Below are 20,429 nucleotides of genomic sequence, written 5' to 3'. Positions count from 1 at the left end.
CCTTGGTGGCGTGGGAACGCAGTTGTCACCGAAGTCAGGATAAAAGGAGTCCAGAAAAGAAAAGGAAAGCACAAAATACATTTACTTTAGTCGTTGGAATTTAAAGTTAAGATAATTTATGAATAAAAAATTTGAAAAAAGCTAAAACAAACATTACTAAATTACGCAATTAAAGGAACACGGTCATATGATGACATGCGCAGTATTTCTCACATCCAGAGATTTTAACAGACTTTTAACTTTCTTGCCGTTAAGACTTACTAAGGCTTCCGAAAAACAATAAAATGCATATGTATCATATGTATCTATTATCGATGATTTGGAGTCCAAGAAATAGACGTGAACGCAAATATAATGCCATGAATTCAGTGAATTTAGTGAAGTGTGATCGGAGACACTATCGGCCGTACAAGCGCTCACACCTTTGTTTTTCTCTGTGATGTACTAAACATATTATTAAGGCTAAAATGCGATTTCAAAGCTCAAAGAGAGTGCATTTACTCCAAGAGTGGCTTTGAAGTCAAAAGATGGTAAGGAGAGAAATAATTCAGCCGTGTTTTACTCACCGCTTGCGGTTTTGTAATTTGTGCAACAAATAAACACTACCATTGAAATTCCTCTCATCTAAACGCAGCTTTTTCTTCAAAATGTTTAAAGGCACATTTTAAAAGAAAGATAATGAAAGTTTATCAAGAAAAGATGATGTAATGGTCTCTTAACATTTAAGCGATTAGCTAGAAATGAAGCACGACGATGGACTTCGATCCTTGTTCAAATTGAAACGTCGAATTTTTCGTGAATTCACGTCTTAAAAAGTTTATTTTTATTGTAGATGCTTTATTGGTATTTTGACTGCTCTTCTTTGCTTTCTTGAGGAGAGTAAATCACTGTTTGAGCTTTAAATTCTGCACGCGACAATGGCCACCACATTGTCTGCACCTCTTGAAAACAACTGGCTAAGTTTTTCAAAGTTTCGATTGACCGCTTGAGCGTTCGCATATACGTGACTGTGTCTCTTTAAAGTAGATTGGTCATATCAGATCCTTCTGGACAACTTCGGAAACAAGCGCATCAAGCGACTCCTTGCGAGGCTGCTCGAATTACCCTTCCATGGCCGCTATCACAATGGCATGATCTGTTCAAGAACAGACATCGGCCAAATAGTGGAACCCTCCGTCTGCGGCGAATGGCTTCCATCTATTAAAAACCGTGATAAGGGAAAACCTGGTTGCTCTGGAGGCGAAAACTATTAATTTAAGCTTTTCAGACTTGGAAACGACTCCCTGGGAAAACGGCAGAAATGTCGACCAGAACTCGGTGTCACAAAGAGAGTCTAAAGCAAGACATGGCAGAAAAAAAAACATAACAGCATCAAAAGAACAATATGGTAAACAGATAAATAGTCCGCAGCATGAACAATAGAAAACTTTGGAAAAAAATATCCAGAAAATAACATCAGGCTAAAACAGCAAACCCATAAGTGGAATAATCAATTCCTCTAACAAATGCTATGAAAAGATAATTTAAGGACATTAGTATTTACCTAGACCGTGACGAAAACTTGAAAGGGTGATTATGAAGTGCCTCTAGCCGATACTATTGATTGAAGCCTTGACCATAAGCATCATTAGTATAAACAAAATCGCGCGCTGTCATTGGCTCGCCATCTCGGATTATCAGCCGATGATCACCTCGACGGACAAAATGGCTGCCAGTAGTCGTTTTGTCACTGTAAGTGAAGATGATTTCGCGTTGAAATGTTTTTTTCTTTTTCTCTCTTTTTTGAAACAATCACCTGTGTATATTTATACTAAAACAATTATTCACCGGTAATCACTTCCCCTAAGGCGAATAATTGTTAAATACTAGTCAAGGCTAGACACAAATCCACCGAGTGTACTAATGTACAACAACGTCCTCAAGCCCATGCTATTAAAGCATTAATTAACTACGAACAACAATGTATTATGTGCACCTACACACCACAAACTCACAAAGAGTAATTATCAAGGCCCGCTAGGCTAGCTCTCAAAGCATTGTGCATTGTTCATGAACGCCAATACTCCATGTGTACCTAGACAGAGGGTCTCAATGGGGGGGTCTCTTTGACGGTTGACGGTTAAAAATGAGTCGTTTTGACGGTTGACGGTTAAATTTTAGGTCATTTGACGGTTGACGGTTAATTTTTCGGAATGACGTTTATCACACGAATTTAAAGCACAAATTTGACTGTAATTGACTGTAAATTTTAGTAAAACGATATGTTTTTTCTCATATTCGAATACTGGATTTAATCCTATAATTTGTTCACTAAAAATAAGGTTATCGGTCTTTAACTATGGCAACTATGTGTATTATCAGCGTAATTACATCACCTCCCTTACCGCTGGACGTATTACGCGCCTGCTCCACCAATTGGTGTACTTCTATGAGTAGTCGTATTAGGATCTTAAAGGCTTTTTCATCAGAGATCAAATCTCACCGATGCTTTTATCTGTCTACCCGATCTTGTTATGGCATTTCTGTGTTTTACAATCTCCTCTGATTCTGTTTCATCAAAGTCACTGTACGAGTCACTTTCAAATTCATCCATCTGGAAAGGTTCAGGCTCGGTGCCGATGAGGACTTGGGGAATTTTTTCGTCACTGACAAAAGTGACAACTGAACAGGCAGATGACGTAGACAGAGGTACTGATTCGTTGTAAACTGAAGCGGTTAAACTCTTCGCGCAGCTATCTGGAAAAGAAAGCTCGCTCCATGTTCCAGTTTTTGGCTTCTCGTACACAGCTGGTGGAAGAGCGCCTGCTTTGTCTTTTGTTGTCTCGCTTCGAACGGTTCTCTGCCTCACTGGTCTGTAATGTTCTGCTCATTCTTTCATGGTGATTTCCAAAAATATGCCAAACAATGTTGACTCTGTCAGTGCTAACGAAGCCCTTCAGCAAACTAGTGCACCGTCATGCAGTCTCGTTTATTCGTTTAATTTTTCAGTACCCTTGCAAACCACTACTACAAAACGCCTTGTTATAAAAGAGACCATTATGAGGTTATCATAATGGGTGTTTATGGAAAGGTTTTTGTTTAAACAGTGGTACGCATGCTCAGGCGGGAGGTACCTCGTGGTTCACGTTTTCTTCCAGTCAGAATCTAGCACCCTACCAGTGACATACATATATAAGCGCGCCTTACATTGTGCTCACCCCTTTTCAGCTGCTCACCATCACAATTTGCTCATCTATTGGAACTCGGATTTTTCGATTTTGTACTGTTGACTGAAATGCGCGCTTTGTATCTTTCGATCGGTTTTTCCTCCCCTCTTCGATATATGCTAATGACCGCCTTCACAATACTCGACATCGTGCTTTGTAAGAGCAAACAAACAGCGATAGCGAGGTCATGTGAAGTGACCCGTGAAGACTGACGTTTGACGACACCGGAAGTGTTAACCGACGGAAGTCAGTTCTGTCGCTAGCCGGTTTTACTTGAGACTAACAAGTAAAAATATGTATTTCTGTGAAATATTAAAACGATCAATCATTAACAGCATGACTTGACCCCATTTAAGTTAATCGGTCTCGATCGTTTAAGGATATCTGAGAAATTTGACGGCTAATTTTGGCTCGCTCATTTGACGGTTGACAGTTAAGTTTTGGGCCATTTGACGGTTGACGGTTAACCCCATTGAGACCCTCTAGACACAACAAATCCTCCAAGGGTGATTAATTAACCAGGACCACTAGCCCAAATTAACAAAACCAAAAATCATGAAGAGCAACGCACAACGAGACATAACAAACTCGTCGAGGGTGACAATAATCGAGACTATAAAGCGTATATGTTCCCGGTAAAATCCGTTCTCAGGTTGAATCCGTTTTTATCTATTGGTGATCCTCGTTTTACCTTGGTTGAATACGCACTCAAATAAATTGAAGAAACTTTTTTTGGAGGTTAAATTAAGCTTACTAATAGAGAAAAATTAGGGCCAGGTTAGAATTAATTTTGGTTAATATACGTGGATATCAGTTGATTTATTATAAAAAAAGTAAACAATGAAAAGAACCATGTTGGGTTGAGCATGTTTGTGGTTGTAATGTAGTGGTGAAGACACAGATCTTTCGACGAACCGAGTTCGAGTACCGGTTCTTTGTTCCCTCACATGTTGTAATGCTATAGTCATAAGTGTAATGTGGATAAGTTTATGAATACAGAAACCCCAAAGATAAAAAGATATAGCTGTAATGCGTAAGATAGAGCTTGGGGGAAGGTGCAGATGCTTTCAATCCCTTTTTTTTTTAGGGGGGGGGGGGGGGGGTTTAAAGCTGCCTTAAACTAAGTTGAGTGCATATTCGACCTAGTTAAAATAAGGATCACGAATTTAACCTGGTAAAAATTCCACAATAAAACATGTTGCTTTCTTTAATCACCGATCATCAGTCAACACAATACTCAGCACACCGTCATTGCACAATCGTCACGTGACTATGATCGTTACTCAGGGAGGTACATGTGGCGATCGCCTACGCTACACTTCTCCCCCGTTTATGGGCACTGTCCCAGTACTGCCCACTGTGGATCCCTAAAACGTAGTGGGGTTCCGCCACGAGATCTAAGATCGGTCTACTCCTATTTCATCCGCCCAGTATTGGAGTACGCTTGCCCTGTTTGGCACACCTCACTGTCGCGCAAACTCAGCGACCAACTTGAGCAAATTCAACGTCGTGCTCTTCGTATTATCGTTCCACATTTGTCTACACTTATGGTCTAAATGAACTGGATCTTACCACTCTTGAGGAATGAAGGGAATCCCTATGTAAATCTTTTTACAAGAACAATTTAAACACTGCTAGCAAACTGTAGTCTGTTACCTGATCCTGTTGATCATTACTATAATCGTAGAAATCCTAGGAAGCTGCCCTTGTATAAATGTAGAAATAATCGTTTCAGTAATAGTTTTTTTACCATATTGTGTCCGCAAATGGGATGCTAACCCATAGCCTTACACGTTTAAATATATTACCTTTATTGTTTTAGTATTACATATATGCCATATATTTATCATCTATTGTAAACTTGAGTTTTTCAATTTCAATTTTTACTATTGTAAATTGCCAATCAAGTATTTTAATAAACATTAAACAAAAGATTTATATCACTTCCGAGTAAACTTCAAATTCACACAACAGTACTAGTCTGAGTCTCTAACGACTGTTCGTTAATTAACATGACAATATCCACAGTTCTCAGCAAACACCCGACATTTAAATGTGTAAACTTGTGTAGCAGCCTCACATGTTTGTTAATGTGCATCAGTCCCCAAGCATTACCGGCCAATCAGATTAACCATCCATCCAAGTTTCGTACCGACTTAGTGGCTTTCTCTTCCTGGATGGTCTCCCAAGAACATTGGAATTTGCTTCAGGCACGACTTGTACAGTCAACTCCACTGTTTGACAGCTGACATCGTCTGGTTTATTGTCATCCGCACTAGAAGTTTACCATTCCGTGTGAGGTACAGGTTCCCTCACTTCACCAGGCTGGTCACTGTTATCTATCCCAATGCAATCATCATTCTGAGAGTAACATCATCCTATTCTTCCACAGTTGATTCCGTTTCGACACTCTCAACTTCCTCTCTCTCTTAAACCAGAGCTGACTGTCCGTCTTTAACAAACACTGGAGAATCTACATCTGATACCTCTCTCTCGGATTCGATAACTGCGTCGGCCTTCTTCGAATCTATCACTCCAGTGGGGGTCCCAGGTAAGGCTTTCATCGGTCTGAAAGAACAACGTTCGGCTTGGCCTTCCTGCTCTTCTGGATACGGTACACTACATCAGACAACACTAATATTACCAGATAAGGTCCCTCCCAAGGACAGTCAAGTTTGGAGTTACTCTCCTTCTTTCTCCGAACATTGTGCAGCCAAACAGAATCACCAATAATAGTTCCGCTTATGGCGCATGGCTACCATGTCGTCTAACCAAATCATGAACAGTAGCCAATCTCTCTTGAACAGCTTGGGCTTAGTCCGTCTTGGGTGGTGTTGCATTGGGAGGTGCCTCGGTTATGGCATCCAAATAGAATTCCTAGTTCTCTGCCCAGCATAAGGGCTTGATGTTTCTTTCACCTTCCTTCCTTCAAGATGTCAGTTTCTTGTTGTTCGATTTCATTATATTTCCATGGATAGATGCGCCGGGGCTGTTGTCGGATTGCGGGCACACTGTCTGTTGTCAATTCTTCGCTGGACCATATGTGTAGTGCCCAAGTCCCCGTTGAAAAGAGAAAACACATGTTGGTGATTATACATTAACTCGCGCAGTCTTTCAGTTTCACTGCTCGGTGCTCCTTCCAAGAAGAAAACAGAGCAAATCCTTTGAATAGTTTCATGGCCGATCTCCATTCAAGAGACGGATCTCGCTCAAGTTCACAGGCCAACGACAGGGCTTCCTCTATGGTGCGTAGTTTGGCTCTGCGTAGTCGAAGCCTGTCGTTCTATCTTTGCTAGCGTCAATAAAATCCTGCACGGCAAGTCCTTCTTAAGAGTGAGGTGACTAATCCTTATAAGCGGGAGTTGACATAGACCATATATCTGCAGCAAGGGCTGGAACATGTTCTACCCGTGATGACCGCGAAAAAGCCCGCGAAAACACAATTCGCTTAAACCGTGGTTTGTGATTGGACAAAACCATTTTTTCACGTGTGAGAAATTCGTTTTGCCTCTGATTGGTCGAAGTAAATCCGAAACGCTTTTTCACACAGCAAAATTTGATGCGAGCCATGATTTAAAGTGATTTTAATAAAAATAAGCGCTCTTCACGTTAATTCTCTAACCAGAGCATGCCACCCTCCATGACATTCCTTACCTTTTCTTCGGAATCATTTGAAGTCTAAGATGCGGATCATTTGCGGTACAGTTTGGGGATCTTTCCAGTTATGGGATTATTTGCGGTCCTGGGATCATTTGCGGACCCGTACATAAACGTAAAGTTCGTTTTATTCCACCACTGCCACCAATGAAACGCCACCATAGGCCATTTTCGAATTATCAAATATTCAGCTTGATTGTGAGGCAGTGAGGACAAAAACAATAGAAGCAAGTTGGAATGAATTTGAAAAATATTTGCATATCATCCACTTTCCTTTGTCTTTTTTATGAGCCATGATTTAAAGTGATTTTAATAAAAAAAGGCGCTCTTCACGTGTTGTGAGTCATGATTTAAAGTGATTTTAATAAAAATAAGAGCTCTTCACGTTAATTCTCTAAACCTCTACTTTCAAGCTGAAATTTAAGATATCGAAAAATGCCTATTCGACAATAAAACATGTTGCTTTCTTTAATCACCGATCACCAGTTAACACAACACTCAGCACACCGCTATTGCACTATTCAAACCTGTGCAACCCAAACGAAAACATGCAGCCAAAATCGTAAGCTAGGAACGTAAAAAGCAACACAAACATTAAATCAGTGGTTAGCCTTGTAGGAACACTGAGAGCCATAAACAGGGCAATCACGGCGGAAATAAAAGAGGAACCCGACCGAAAAATGTGATTTTGGCTTCGCCTCTGACAAAAAGATTTGGAACATCTGGAAGAAAAGTCCAGCCATGAATAAATAAGCTCCAGTGAAAACAGTCGAAACATAGGAAAGGCCAAAAACGAGCGAGATTCCAAAATGGTACAAGTAGGGAACCAACTGCAGCAGACGCTCAGACGTTAAACAACTTTGCAGGTTAAACGGACAGGAGGGCATAACATTGGACCAGACCTGAGCAAAGGGGCTGACGTCGGAAGACCCAAGCTGATAAAACCTTGTATTAAACGTTGGAAACTTTGTGTTGTGGTGACATGCAAATCAATCATAGGTGTGCCGACCCCAAGGAGCTCTACGGCAGAGAAAATATCAACTTTCACCAAATGGTCGCCAAAATCTGTGGCCTTGCCGACGACAACGGCAAGAACGCTGAGCTCTCCAGGAATCCATTGGTGTCGGCAGAGAAAATATCATCATTCAATGTGAAGTCGGCAAAATCATCTTTCCAATCTCATCTGCAAGAACTCTGGGTGAAAACGCTGGGTTTTGGTAAATACATTTTGGTCTCAAAATCAATATAGTCGCCAATGCAATTCCCACATAGGGAAACCTTCGAAGTGGACAAGATCTAGCTCCAGTTAGGGATTCCGAGGTTACCAAAATTTGTGAATTCCAATTATCGGCAAAGAAGCATAGTTACAGCAAAGATGATTTCCGTCATGAACATGGATACAGATCCACCACAGATAATGGGCAAAATAAATTTACCACAGACGCTAGAAAGCTTCCAGTCCTGGTGGATTGGGGTACGCTCCTTATCCAAAAGGGAAGAACAATCAACTGATGGGACTCTTGTTGTTTTCTCGGATTCATAAATAAAGCAGATGGAGAAATCGAGAACAGACGCAAGCCAACTTGAGTTGAGTCCAAATGGAATTCTCCGATCTTTATTACGAACCAAGAACAAACGTTTTTCGCCTGATTTCTGAACAGTGGCATTTTATACCTGATGCTGTAGGCTGAGAAGAGCGCGCGATGCGAAAGGCTTGGAAGCTCTGGTGGACCCAGCTCGAGATCTGAATCTTTTCTTTTCATCTTCTTCGTCAAAGAGTAAATAGTTGTGACTAAATTCCAAAACTGTCGTTCATCCGTGTGGAGACTTGTCAACAAAATGGATCAATTTCTGAGGATCTTTTATAAGGACATATCTTTGTCCAAACTTTCCTTGGTTATAACCAAAAATGTGCCTTCCAACACATTACTAGGGTGTTCTGCCGTTTTTAAAATGGATTTGTAGGCATTAAATTGCACTTCTTTGCCCGCCGGACTTTTTTAAACGATGGCGGGACATATCTTTTGAGCCTCTAAATTTTTCCCATTTGCTCGACGGTAATTGAATCGCTTGAAATTTTCAGCTCCGAAGTAGAAATAGAAACGATCATAGCACCAAACTGAGAGAGTAATTCTCTGTAGCTCTGGGCAACGAACTCCCTGAGTTCCACAATATCCACTAGGAAAATACCCCATTCACACCAGAAAGACATGTTTAATTAACCTAGGTTTAACAAAATGAAAATCAGTCACAGAAAAATGAAGGTCAGCCTTTTATATGAGATTCAGGTGAGTTTCGATACATGCATTGATATGTACTAAATTTGTAGTTGATAAAAATCAGTATTCATGGTTTAAAAAGAAAACAATCGACTAAAAATTTTCAATACATGGTAAGGCTTGGTGTGAAAGGGAAATAAGCCTACTAACGCCCGTAAAGTACAAGCCTAAATCCCACGACCCACTGCGCACCTAACACGGCTCACCAGGCCTCAGCAAAACAGCAATCTATGCAAATTTTCAATGATCACAAATTACATTTTTCCTGTGCTGTAGCTTTATTATAATTTGATACCATTGCTACATGCTGTTTCATTTTTTTTGCTGTTCTTGATAACTTATCACCTTACTATATTAATTCATTTGTTAGTTTATTTACATATTATTTCAAATGTCGAGTAAAAGACAGCTCAAAGCAAAATGCAGTCGAAAATAATCTCTTAGCAAGAAGAGAATTGAATTTTTAGGAATAGTTAACGTTAGAACCCTGTAAATTGTTTGTATGTCAAAATATTCGATCTAGAAGTCCCAATTTGTATATTGCTTTAAAAGTTCAATTCCTTTCTTTTCTTTCCTTGGTATGATAAACATTCACATAGATTTGACCAGGGTCTTAAAAACAGTGAAAATTCATTCCTTCTACATTCGATTCTTGGCTATTTCCGTTTTACAGAGAGTACAAGCGCCGTAATTGGTCAATTTATAGCAGGCTTGTCGTGATTGTCAAAATACATAAAGAAATCTTAGCGGCATCGTTTACTCAGGCCACACTGTCACTGACTCTACAACCCAAGGGGTGGATCACCTAAGAAAATGGCTATACGCGGATTGCTATGATTTAATTAATTAATTAATTTACTTATTTATTTATTTATTAATTTATTTATTTATTTACTTATTTATTTATTTACCATATTACAAACATTCCCTCTCTACAAGGCTTATATGCTCAGATTCGGTCAGGTTCGTAAAGGTTGTTAATGCTTGAGCTCACAGATCCCACTGTTAAGACCATTAAGACCATTAAGACTTGGGGCTGTGGCTAGCTACAATCCTAGACAAAACTGTTGAAAAGGTTAGCACTTTTGAAGTCTTCATTGCTTCTCTCCCCTCTCGCCTCCTCCAACAGAACGGATTTTGGAGTAACGTTGTGAAACGTCACGCAAATCTGAAATCCAAATCATAAAACGATGATTTTAAACAAATTTCAGTATTGTGAGATTTTATTTATGCATTGGAAAGTACATTGTAAGAGCATGTCCAGAATAAGAAATGGAAGCCACATGTCAAATACTACGAGAGTTGTAAGCGTTCAAAGCAGATTTCCTACTCTCATACAATCCTAGACAAAACTGTTGAGAAGGTTAGCACTTTTGAAGTCTTCATTGCTTCTCTCCCCTCCCCCCTCCTTCAATGTTGTGCAAAACTGAATGGTTTCAGTGGAAAATTGTTGACTTACCTTCCAACATTGAATAGGGGGGAGGGGGGTTATGTAAGAGAAAATGAAACTATTTCTTTTGAGCTTTAACAGAAGCAGGTTGAAATACAGCTCTGGTGTGGTTCATTTACACAGCCTTCCCAACTACGTTTGTCAAATGATTGTCTGAAAATTCTTTTTGTTGTCTTAAATTGGAAAGACGACTTTTTTCTTAGCGCTTACAGTGCCTTTGAAAAACAAACACAATTAGTCATTGCTTTAACATTTAACTGCTTTTTGCCATGTTATCATGAATTTTAGGCGTTTATCTGGTTAAAAATAAGGCAAGTTTTCAACTTTCAAACATGTGTTAGGACGACGTCATGTTGGTGTCTCGATGGTATTAAATTGTAGAGCAAATAACATGATGAAAATTCCTTGGTAAATGAACAGAAAGGGGAGGAAACTAAATGATAGTTAATTTAAGCCAAGAAGCTTGTCTTGAAAGGTCAAACGAGTTCACGGACTAAACTCTTACAATGGCGGACGTCAGTTGCACTTTGCCAAGTCGAGAGCAGCGCCTTTTAAAAACGCCATGTGTATTTCAAACAGAGTCACATGAAATAAGTAAATTAACAGTGATTACTTTTTTTGCACCAGTAGGGTGAGTAGGATGGCCTGTCAATCATTGCCCTATTTTGGGAACAGTGAACATGTATGTGCACATTACTCCATGAAAATGCGAAATATATACCCAAGGAATGTGATATTTTGCAACAATAACGTAGTTATATGTAAAGCATACTGGAATACGTACACTGTATTTCTGATTATGGACAAAAGTTATTGTATCTACTTATTTTCAACATTACTCCATTGAAACCATATATACACAAAGGTTAATTAGATACGTTATTTCATTTAAGCTCTCTTTATGAAGTAATGTTACAATTTACCAAAAATAAAGCTGAAATGACCATGAAAAGTCCTATTACTATTTTCTTTGAAATTCTTTACACTCCAGTTTCAATAATTTACCTGTAGCTGTGGTGTAAAGGCATTATTTTAGGCTTCGAAAATGGAGTAATGTTAGGAGTGATGTCGGGAGTAATGTAAGTGCTCTCGCACTGCTCGCACCATTTCTTGCTAAATCGATTGAAATAAAACAGTTTTTGGCGTTCTTTCAACGTCCCCAAAAAAAAAGAAAGGTATCTTTTAACGAATATGAAACATCAAACAACAAAAATGTCTTTTTTATGGCATTCTTAGTAAACACTTCCCCAACAGAACGGCTTTTGGAGTACAGCTCTGGTGTGGTTCATTTACATAGCCTTCCCAATTACTTTTGTCTATGATTGTAGGTTCTCTTTTCGTAGGGAATTCTAAAGGATTTGGCGTGACTATTTCTACTGTGACTCGTAGGTGGTATAAATTCTTTAGAAAGATCAACTTCAACTAGGCTGTTCACGATTTTGTATAACATAATTAATCTCTGGTCTGTTCTCCGTTGCTTGAGACTGCGCCGGCCATGCTCATTAAGCATGCTAGTGACACTTACTTCGAGTCTGCAGTTGTTACAAACAAAGCGGGCTTCTCTTCTCTATACCATCTCAATTTTATTTTATTTTTCTGGGGTGAAAGGATCCCAGATGGTAGACGCATACTCAATTTGTGGTCGAACAAGAGTCTTGTATGCATTAGCTTTGATTAGTTTCTGGTGAATTTGTAGGTTTTGTCTGATAAAGCCTATGGATGAATTAGCGTTCTTGACTCTATAGAACATATGTGTTCGTTCCAAGACAGCCTATGGTATACAGCGACGCCAAGATATTTAAAAGCATCTTTTCCCTTAAGGATCTGGTTTTGTAGGATGTAATCATGGGTGAGGGGTTTCCTGCACTGTGTGGCTCGTAGCACATTACATTTGTCCGGTGGAAAGACATCTGTGCTCTTGGCCCTTAACGATGGGCTTTCTAACCGACAAAACCTTTGATGCGGTTTCCGACTCCCACGTGTGTACGTGTACAAGCGTAGAAGACTCAAAAACGCAACACAACTCAAAGCCAGCGCTTCCGTCGAGAACGGGGGCTGTGAAGCTTATGAATGATCTCCTGGAAAAACGCAAAAAAAGCCAGTGAAAGCACTTCGCAGTTCTTCCGTCGATCTTAAAAATATTTACCGCCGGTGCAACTGGAATGTGTTGATTGCGGAGTTCAGGTAATCCGATTTTCGATGGAAAAGTTTCAAGGAACAAGACGTATCCAGCAGATGGATAGGAGATTTGAAAAGGGATGACTTCAACTCCGACAGAGGCTACTCCTTGAACAACTTCATTCCACAGGCTACCCTTTGGACAACCCCTCCAATCCATTTAATCTTCCGTGGTCTCCTTTCCCAGTCATTAGGAAGGTCACGCATCGATCGCTTCAATTAACAGGTCAACTTCAAATTCATTGATTATAGTACGCGACTGATCCGCATTGTAGCACGCAATAATCCAGGCGGGTCAGTCTATGTAATTTAACTTATTTAAATAAGTTACTAGTGTAAATTAAAACAGTAGATAGCATTGAAGGCACGCTCCAGTTGGCTACTCAAACTCAGAATATTCTTTGCTATTCATCCCCAAGTTCAGTTCAGTTCAGCTCATTTATTTATACCCAGTTTATATTAGAGAAATGCAAAGGTATGAAAGACTCACCAGAATGTACTTTGTAAGCCTAAGTAACATAAATAGAGAAAAATGATATATTACCCACCATTTCTGAAAGTGAGACATTTAGAGCGATCTACAATTTAGCGACGAGATTAGTTCTCCCGACAATTTTCTGAGCAATGAGAGGCGCAGCTAAAATACAAAGCGACTTGAACGCGAAGAGTCGCAGTTTGAGCAAGTTACTACAAATTGCTTCGAACCGAATTTTGGAGTTTCTTTTTGGTTCATTACTATAACACTGTTTGTTCCGGTTGGCATTAGTCGGAGCGACTCGATTTCTTTTTATGACATTCGCTGGTCATCTTTCTCTTGTTCGCGAAAACCTAGAAAGACCATCACCTGATTATCATCACAATCATCGAGAAATATCAGGCTTTAGCATATACTAAAACAGTGGATAGCGTTGAAGGCGCTCTCTGATTGGCTTTGCTATTCACTTACGAGTAACTCGCGCGGGATTTGTTCCAGGAATAAATAAGTTAAATAGGAGGAATTGCACCCAACTTCTGATTGCGTATAATTGAAAATATCAAGCATCAAACAACAGAGTGGTCCGGCCATAATATCCACCACTAACGACCTACACTTCGGTGAATAGCTGTTAAATTTAACGATACTTGATAAAAAAAAAAATAGCAGGTTTAGAAGGAAAAGAAAACTCTGTAAATAGCCCCACGCATTATTATGATAAAAGAATTGACGCCGCTTAAAGTCCCTGTAGAGGTACCCGACATTTATTTATTTTTAATTAGAAAGTCTCTACTATGCAATTAAAACCTTTTGACCTTCTTTCAGGTGCATTCCTGGTTTCCTCTACTTCGACTCAAAGTGTCAGTTCTTCAGAAAGACTGTCTGCAAGTCAGTCTGCTTCCTTCACTTTGAGTCAAAGTGTCATAGGCATAAACACGTTTTCCGGGCGATCAAGCACGGTTACTCCAGATATCACTTCTCCAAAAAGCCCGTCTACAAGTCAGTTGGCTTCCTCCACTTCGACTCTAAGTGTTGTAAGCATAAACACGTTTTCCGGGCGATCAAGCACGGTTACTCAAGATATCACTCCTCCAAAAAGCCCGTCTACAAGTCAGTTGGCTTCCTCCACTTCGACTCAAAGTGTTGTAAGCATAAACACGTTTTCCGGGCGATCAAGCACGGTTACTCCAGATGTCACTCCTCCAAAAAGCCCGTCTACAAGTCAGTTGGCTTCCTCCACTTCGACTCAAAGTGTTGTAAGCATAAACACGTTTTCCGGGCGATCAAGCACGGCTACTCCAGATATCACTCCTCCAAAAAGCCCGTCTACAAGTCAGTTGGCTTCCTCCACTTCGACTCAAAGTGTTGTAAGCATAAACACGTTTTCCGGGCGATCAAGCACGGCTACTCCAGATATCACTTCTCCAAAAAGCCCGTCTACAAGTCAGTTGGCTTCCTCCACTTTGACTCAAAGTATCATGTGCACAAATACGGTCAGTTTTTCAGAAAGCCTGTCTGCAAGTCAGTCGGCTTCCTCCACTTTGACTCAAAGTATCATGTGCGCAAATACGGTCAGTTTTTCAGAAAGCCTGTCTGCAAGTCAGTCGGCTTCCGAGAGTGCACAAATCTCTTCATTTATACGCCCATCAAGAAGCTCTTTCATCAGTCAAAGTATGTCTGCATCATCAGGTAAGCTTCATAGCTACATTTCAAAGTATTAACCGACAGAAATTAGAGCAAGCACTTTTTCAACGAGGAAATAGGCCATTTTTGTTTGACTATAGCTCCTTTTCCAGAGCTAGTCTTTACCGTAAACATGTGGTTGTAGAGAAGTCCAACTGAATTAGTTGATAGAGTCATACCATGTGTTTGCTTTGCTAGAGCTTTGCAGAAATAACGATTAACATATTGTACGTGTTGTCGGACTTTCACCATCATCACGGTGGTTTACATGGGAAGAAAATAACACTTCAAATTACCCTTCAATAGTTAATTATGTTTCACCATATCATCATGGCTTTCCTCCAGCCGGATTCAATTCTCTATGTCCTTCCAATGCAATTCTTCTCTTTCGTCACTGTACGTCTCCAAGAGTGTTTTGGTCCTTCCTCTTTCTTCTCCCTAGACTGAAGATTTCATGCGCTGATCCTCACACCGGCAGATCAGTGCGAGGCCGATCACTTCTATATCTTTCGTTTATAACAAGCCGTTCAAATATACGCATCTATTTCATAACATGGTAGAAGTGGGCTCTTTGAAACATTGGATTTGGCCTAGAATTTTAATTTCTTGATCTATTTTTTTTATATTTAAAACAGTTTTAAATCGTGACAACATGTATCCACACGGTCCAGAGCACGGTGATGAAGCACTCATCAGTTCAGGGTATTGGTACCTATATCTCTGCCAGAAGATCAAAGCACCCAGTCTCGGGTTTCCGTTCTATGGAAAAAGGCATTATAAATTATATGTAGGTATTGCGTATTAGAGCGAGTTTCAAATGAGTGTCGTAAAACCAAAACCAAAGTAATTACTTTGGCCAATCAAAAAGGACGAAGACATTCCAGTAAACCAATCAAAACTCGAAGTAATTACACGTAGCCGACACAAAGCGCGGGAAAATGTGCACGCGTGAGCCACGATTGGTTTTGGTTTCACTTCTGATTGGTTGAAAAAATGGCGCGAGAACTTTGAACCAATCATTGAGTGAAGTAATCATAAACCAAAGTAATTATCTAATTACTTTCGACACTCAATTGAAAACCGCTCTATTTAAACTTTAATATGTGTTTTTGTAGGCCGAGATGAACTTAAACAGATCTACAATTATTAACATCTATCAGGAGATCACCAACCTTAAGGAAACTCTATCTCCCATACTAGCCTAGAAGTCAACCCCTTCCCGAGTAAACATATTTATAGAACGACAATACCAACAACATGTTTATTGTACCTACAATTGTAGCTTATGACAATCATTATTGCAAACACCATATGAACTATTTATAATTAAGGTACTGACCTCGAGGTCATATTTAGGAAGCATTTGAATGTACAATAGGATAAATAAAGAAAACAGAGCACAAACCAAACAACATACATACTGTATACATATACAAAACAGTGAACACAAAACGAGCACAAGTCGTTTTATTGTCAACCCATACGAAACAGGTATATACACATCCACACTCACATATTACTGCATATATAAATTGTAGAGTAAGTGATGAAATTTCCTTATTTATTTAGAAAGATATTACAGTGTAGTCAGACCTTAGTGAAATATAGATGAAAGTTAACAGTCCTTGAGAAGTATGTCTTCAGATTCTTGTTAAACTGACCAAGAGAGTAAGTTTTAAGATTCTCATCAATTAGATTCCAAATTTTTGGTCCCAGAAAAAGAATATTTAAAATACCAGAGTTGGTACGAGCTTTGGGTAAGTAAAGAGTTTGCTCGCGGGCTAAGTGAGTATTATAATCTCGTTAACTGGAGTAAAGACGTTATTAAAGACGGATGGTAACTTACCACTATGAACTTATTCATTCACAGAGTGCAACAAAAACCTTGACAACATCAATTAACTTCAGAATATTTAGTTGCTTAAATAAAGGAGTTGAATAATTCGTAAAGTTATTTTTTGCAAAATGGTTACGGGATGAAAAGTGGTTGGATAAGTATTCCCCCAGGCAATTATACCATAAATTGAGAAATTATAAAGAAGTGCATAGTAGAGATTTGCCAAAATAAGAGTACTTAGAAAATGGCGAAGTTTTGAGAGGATGCCCACACTATTTTTGATTTTCTTGTCTACATAATCTACCTGATTTTTCCAGTTCAGGCCACGGTTGTTCAAAAGATGGATAGCGCTATCCACCGGATAAATCAATATCCAATGGAAAGCGCAATTGTTTTCGCTGAGTTATCCAATGGATAGTGCTTTATCCGGTGGATTGCGTTATCCACCGTTTGAACAACTGGGGGCAGATTAGAATCAATAAGATCCCCCAGCTGCAGGTACTTAATGCAATATTCTCGATTTAGAGGTTTAGTATTAATACTGTAATAAAACATCGAAAGGCATTCTTCTCTGAGTAATGATAATTTTTAGCACATAGCCACAAGTGCGATAGATATTATTCAATTCACTATTAATATCTGAGTGCAAGGTAGTACTGCTTTTAAATATTTTTGCAAAACAAATTAGCATCGCGAGCGAATAGATAAAAATTCAAAATATCAGAGGGGCGATGGAAAGCATTTATGTATAATGAGAACAACAATGCACCCAAAACAGATCCTTGTGGAATACCACAAGAGATCGGAAGAGGGTCAGAGCTAGTATTATTTTTGGTGACGATAGTATAAATATGATTTGAACCAACGATGTGCCATCCCCCAATGCCATAGTGCTGAATTTTTTCGAGGAAAATCCTGTTCCTAAAAATAAATTTAATGTATGTGGAAAGGGTTGACTCAAGGAATTAGTGGAGATAGAGGCTCCTCTGGATGAGCTCCCGCAACTATATATTTTTGCCACCCCCATCCCCAACCCTCTCCCCCCCAACTCTGAGGTTTGCCGACTCCGATTCTCCCCTTTGACGGATTCTGACGGAAAATATGAAACCAACAATCCACCGTTGTTTTCGTGCTGTCGCTGGGTGGCTGAAATAGACAAGCACTGGCTGTTCGAAAGTACAATCAACAAACCTGGATAAAAGGTTTTCACGTGACGTCATCGCCGCCATGTTGGTGGACGGAAAAAAAGGATAATTACCTTCCTTTGTTCGTCCACCAGAACTCGTACATTTCTCTATTGTTATCATTACCGGATTAGCTCTCTAATTGCCAAACACGAGAAAGGCACGGGCGATTCAGCTCACACAAGTTTAATTTGGCACTTTGCAGATCTGTCCAGATGGCAAGATCCAACTGAATCTTGAATGGAGATGGTGGTGGCCCCAGACATTTGGTGCTTATCGATGGTTTGACAACATGGCAATAATGGCTCCATTTTGGGCTACTATCGATGATTATTGGGCCTTTAGGGACGAATACTCACACGTCTATTACCAAGTTTACCAGCGAACGGTCCAAAACACCATTCAAAAAGCAGCAGATGAAGTCCTGACGCTAGCCTCTGAACACGTTCAACTTTATGACAGAAGTGGAGGTTTCACACAATTTCAAGCCACTTGGGTCCTTGTTGTGACATGGGAGAATCTCTGCCCTTATCGGTACTATCGATGGGATTATGAAGTCTCCGGGCAGAATTGCCCAAGGGTAAGAAATTTCGTCACTGTTACCATTTGGATTAAACAGCAAAATAGCCCTGAATAATAACCTGGCTTGTAACAGTTTCGTAGAATCACTCCCAAATAACCAGTGCACATAACGCTATCAATCCCATTAGATTTATGGCAGCGAATAAAATGCTCTAGTATGCGACATTGGGGAGGAAGGGGGCATGGGGGACTAGTAAACTTGTATGTGATTCTGTTGTTGTCAAGTATTTGATCAGCTGGTTTTGGCCAAGATATCATCAAGTTAGTTGTACACCATAAAATCCTGCATGGCATACTCCTTTGAACATCAAAACTGTAACTTTATAACCATACCCCATATCACTCTCCAAGCACAAACAAAATATGGAAAGATTTCAAAATTCTTAGTCACAGTTTGTAAGGACAACTTTCCTTGAGCCTAACACAACTCGAGTCTGATCAATTCCCGTTGTTCGATTCAGACGACAGATTTACTTTTTGTTCTAAGAACTTTCCTGATTTTTTTGTTAAGTTCGGTTCATGAACTATTCGGCTTTTAAATCAAAATCCATTCTTATTGGTCCTGCAGCCGAAATTCTCGTCTAGGTTAGATGGAAAGAAAAGTTGAACCATGCAGACACCACATTTTTACTATGCGCTTAATTCAGGTTTGGATCACTAAGGCATGCTTTTAATAAATATCTAACACAATTCTCGTTCTCCCTAAAGGTTTTTCAGCATATGGTTTTATCACTTTCAAATTCCCAAATATTTCCCTTACTTATATCTTTTTAATTCGTATATATATATATATGTATTATCGGCAGAGCAACACCTTTCAAGCTGTCATCATTACAGATCAAATAAATACATTTTTAATGTACAACTATCCTGAAGATGGAATACAGTGGGTCGTTCCGTTTGATCAGTGTGTATCAAAGTAAGTCTCTCTTCCTACCGAATTTATGTCTGAAAATTTCAATCCGTGTGGTTATAAAACGGTGGGTGACAGCTCTCGTCCTGTTCAAGGGACACCTCCTTTCAAGGGAAATGAGCTTTGTTTCCAGAAAAATTCAACCTTTGTCTTAAGGTTAAGTTAGGGTCTCAAATTATAAAAGTAACCGAATGTAACATTGAGGTTCCCCCTTATGGCTGCGGTACCCCTCCAGTGAACTAAAGAGCACCTTAAGACTGAGTTCATGAGAGGACCAGGCAGGTGTGATACAAGCCATCACAACGATTTCAATGAAACTTAGCCAAAATGAAGGATACACCAAAAAATCCTTGAAGACAGAGTGGGCTGGCTTTGGGACTTTTTTCAAGGTTTTTAGACCACCCCCCCCCCCCCCCCCTGGTTTTGGGGCCAAAATCCTAAAAATTTAACCAAAATTAGCATAAAAATCAGAAAGACCTCCAGACCACACAATACAATCAATTTTATTATCATTTTCCCTGAACGAAGAATGGTCCTTCAGTAGCTTACCAAAGCAGTTTCAAATTATTCAGATTGACAGGTGTCAATCAACAGATGTCAACACCCATCCATGTCACGAAAGATTTTCCTAAGATGAAATTTAGGCCATCTTTTGATCCAAATATAGTAAAAGTTCAAGCTTCTTTCGGAAACCAACTTATATTACGAGTATCATCCATCCTTGCTCCGACAAGAGCGAGAATAAAATTTTTGGCATCTGTTCTTTTATGGTGTCAAAGAGCGACCATGTCTAACAGAAAGAGATCGACAAATAAAAGAAAATAACAGGATTAGTTCCTAAACGTAATTTTAAGGTTAACAGTACTTAAGTTGTCTATTTATTTCATTTACGGCAAATAAAGGTAATTGAAGAAGGCAACGAAAACTGAAATATATCTCATACGAAATTGCAATAACGCTTAAAATATCCGATGTAACAACATGA

At 39.4% G+C, this 20,429-nt stretch overlaps 1 protein-coding gene across 2 annotated transcripts in view; it reads left to right on the top strand.

Annotated features, from left to right (window-relative positions):
* Nucleotides 1–20,429, top strand: part of LOC137975929 (mucin-like protein) — an 88,082-nt gene that overhangs the window by 1,315 nt on the left and 66,338 nt on the right. For both annotated transcript variants that reach the window (XM_068823137.1, XM_068823138.1), the window contains exons 2-5: nucleotides 14,071–14,934; nucleotides 15,564–15,715; nucleotides 18,155–18,529; nucleotides 19,338–19,450. In XM_068823137.1, coding sequence (XP_068679238.1) covers nucleotides 14,071–14,934; nucleotides 15,564–15,715; nucleotides 18,155–18,529; nucleotides 19,338–19,450 — 1,504 coding nt within the window. The remainder of the gene's footprint in view (nucleotides 1–14,070; nucleotides 14,935–15,563; nucleotides 15,716–18,154; nucleotides 18,530–19,337; nucleotides 19,451–20,429) is intronic.

Source organism: Montipora foliosa, chromosome 11 (genome assembly GCF_036669935.1).
Source record: "Montipora foliosa isolate CH-2021 chromosome 11, ASM3666993v2, whole genome shotgun sequence".
NCBI lineage: Eukaryota > Metazoa > Cnidaria > Anthozoa > Scleractinia > Acroporidae > Montipora > Montipora foliosa.
Note: the sequence above shows the minus strand (reverse complement) of the source record. Positions and strands in the feature narration are given on the sequence as shown.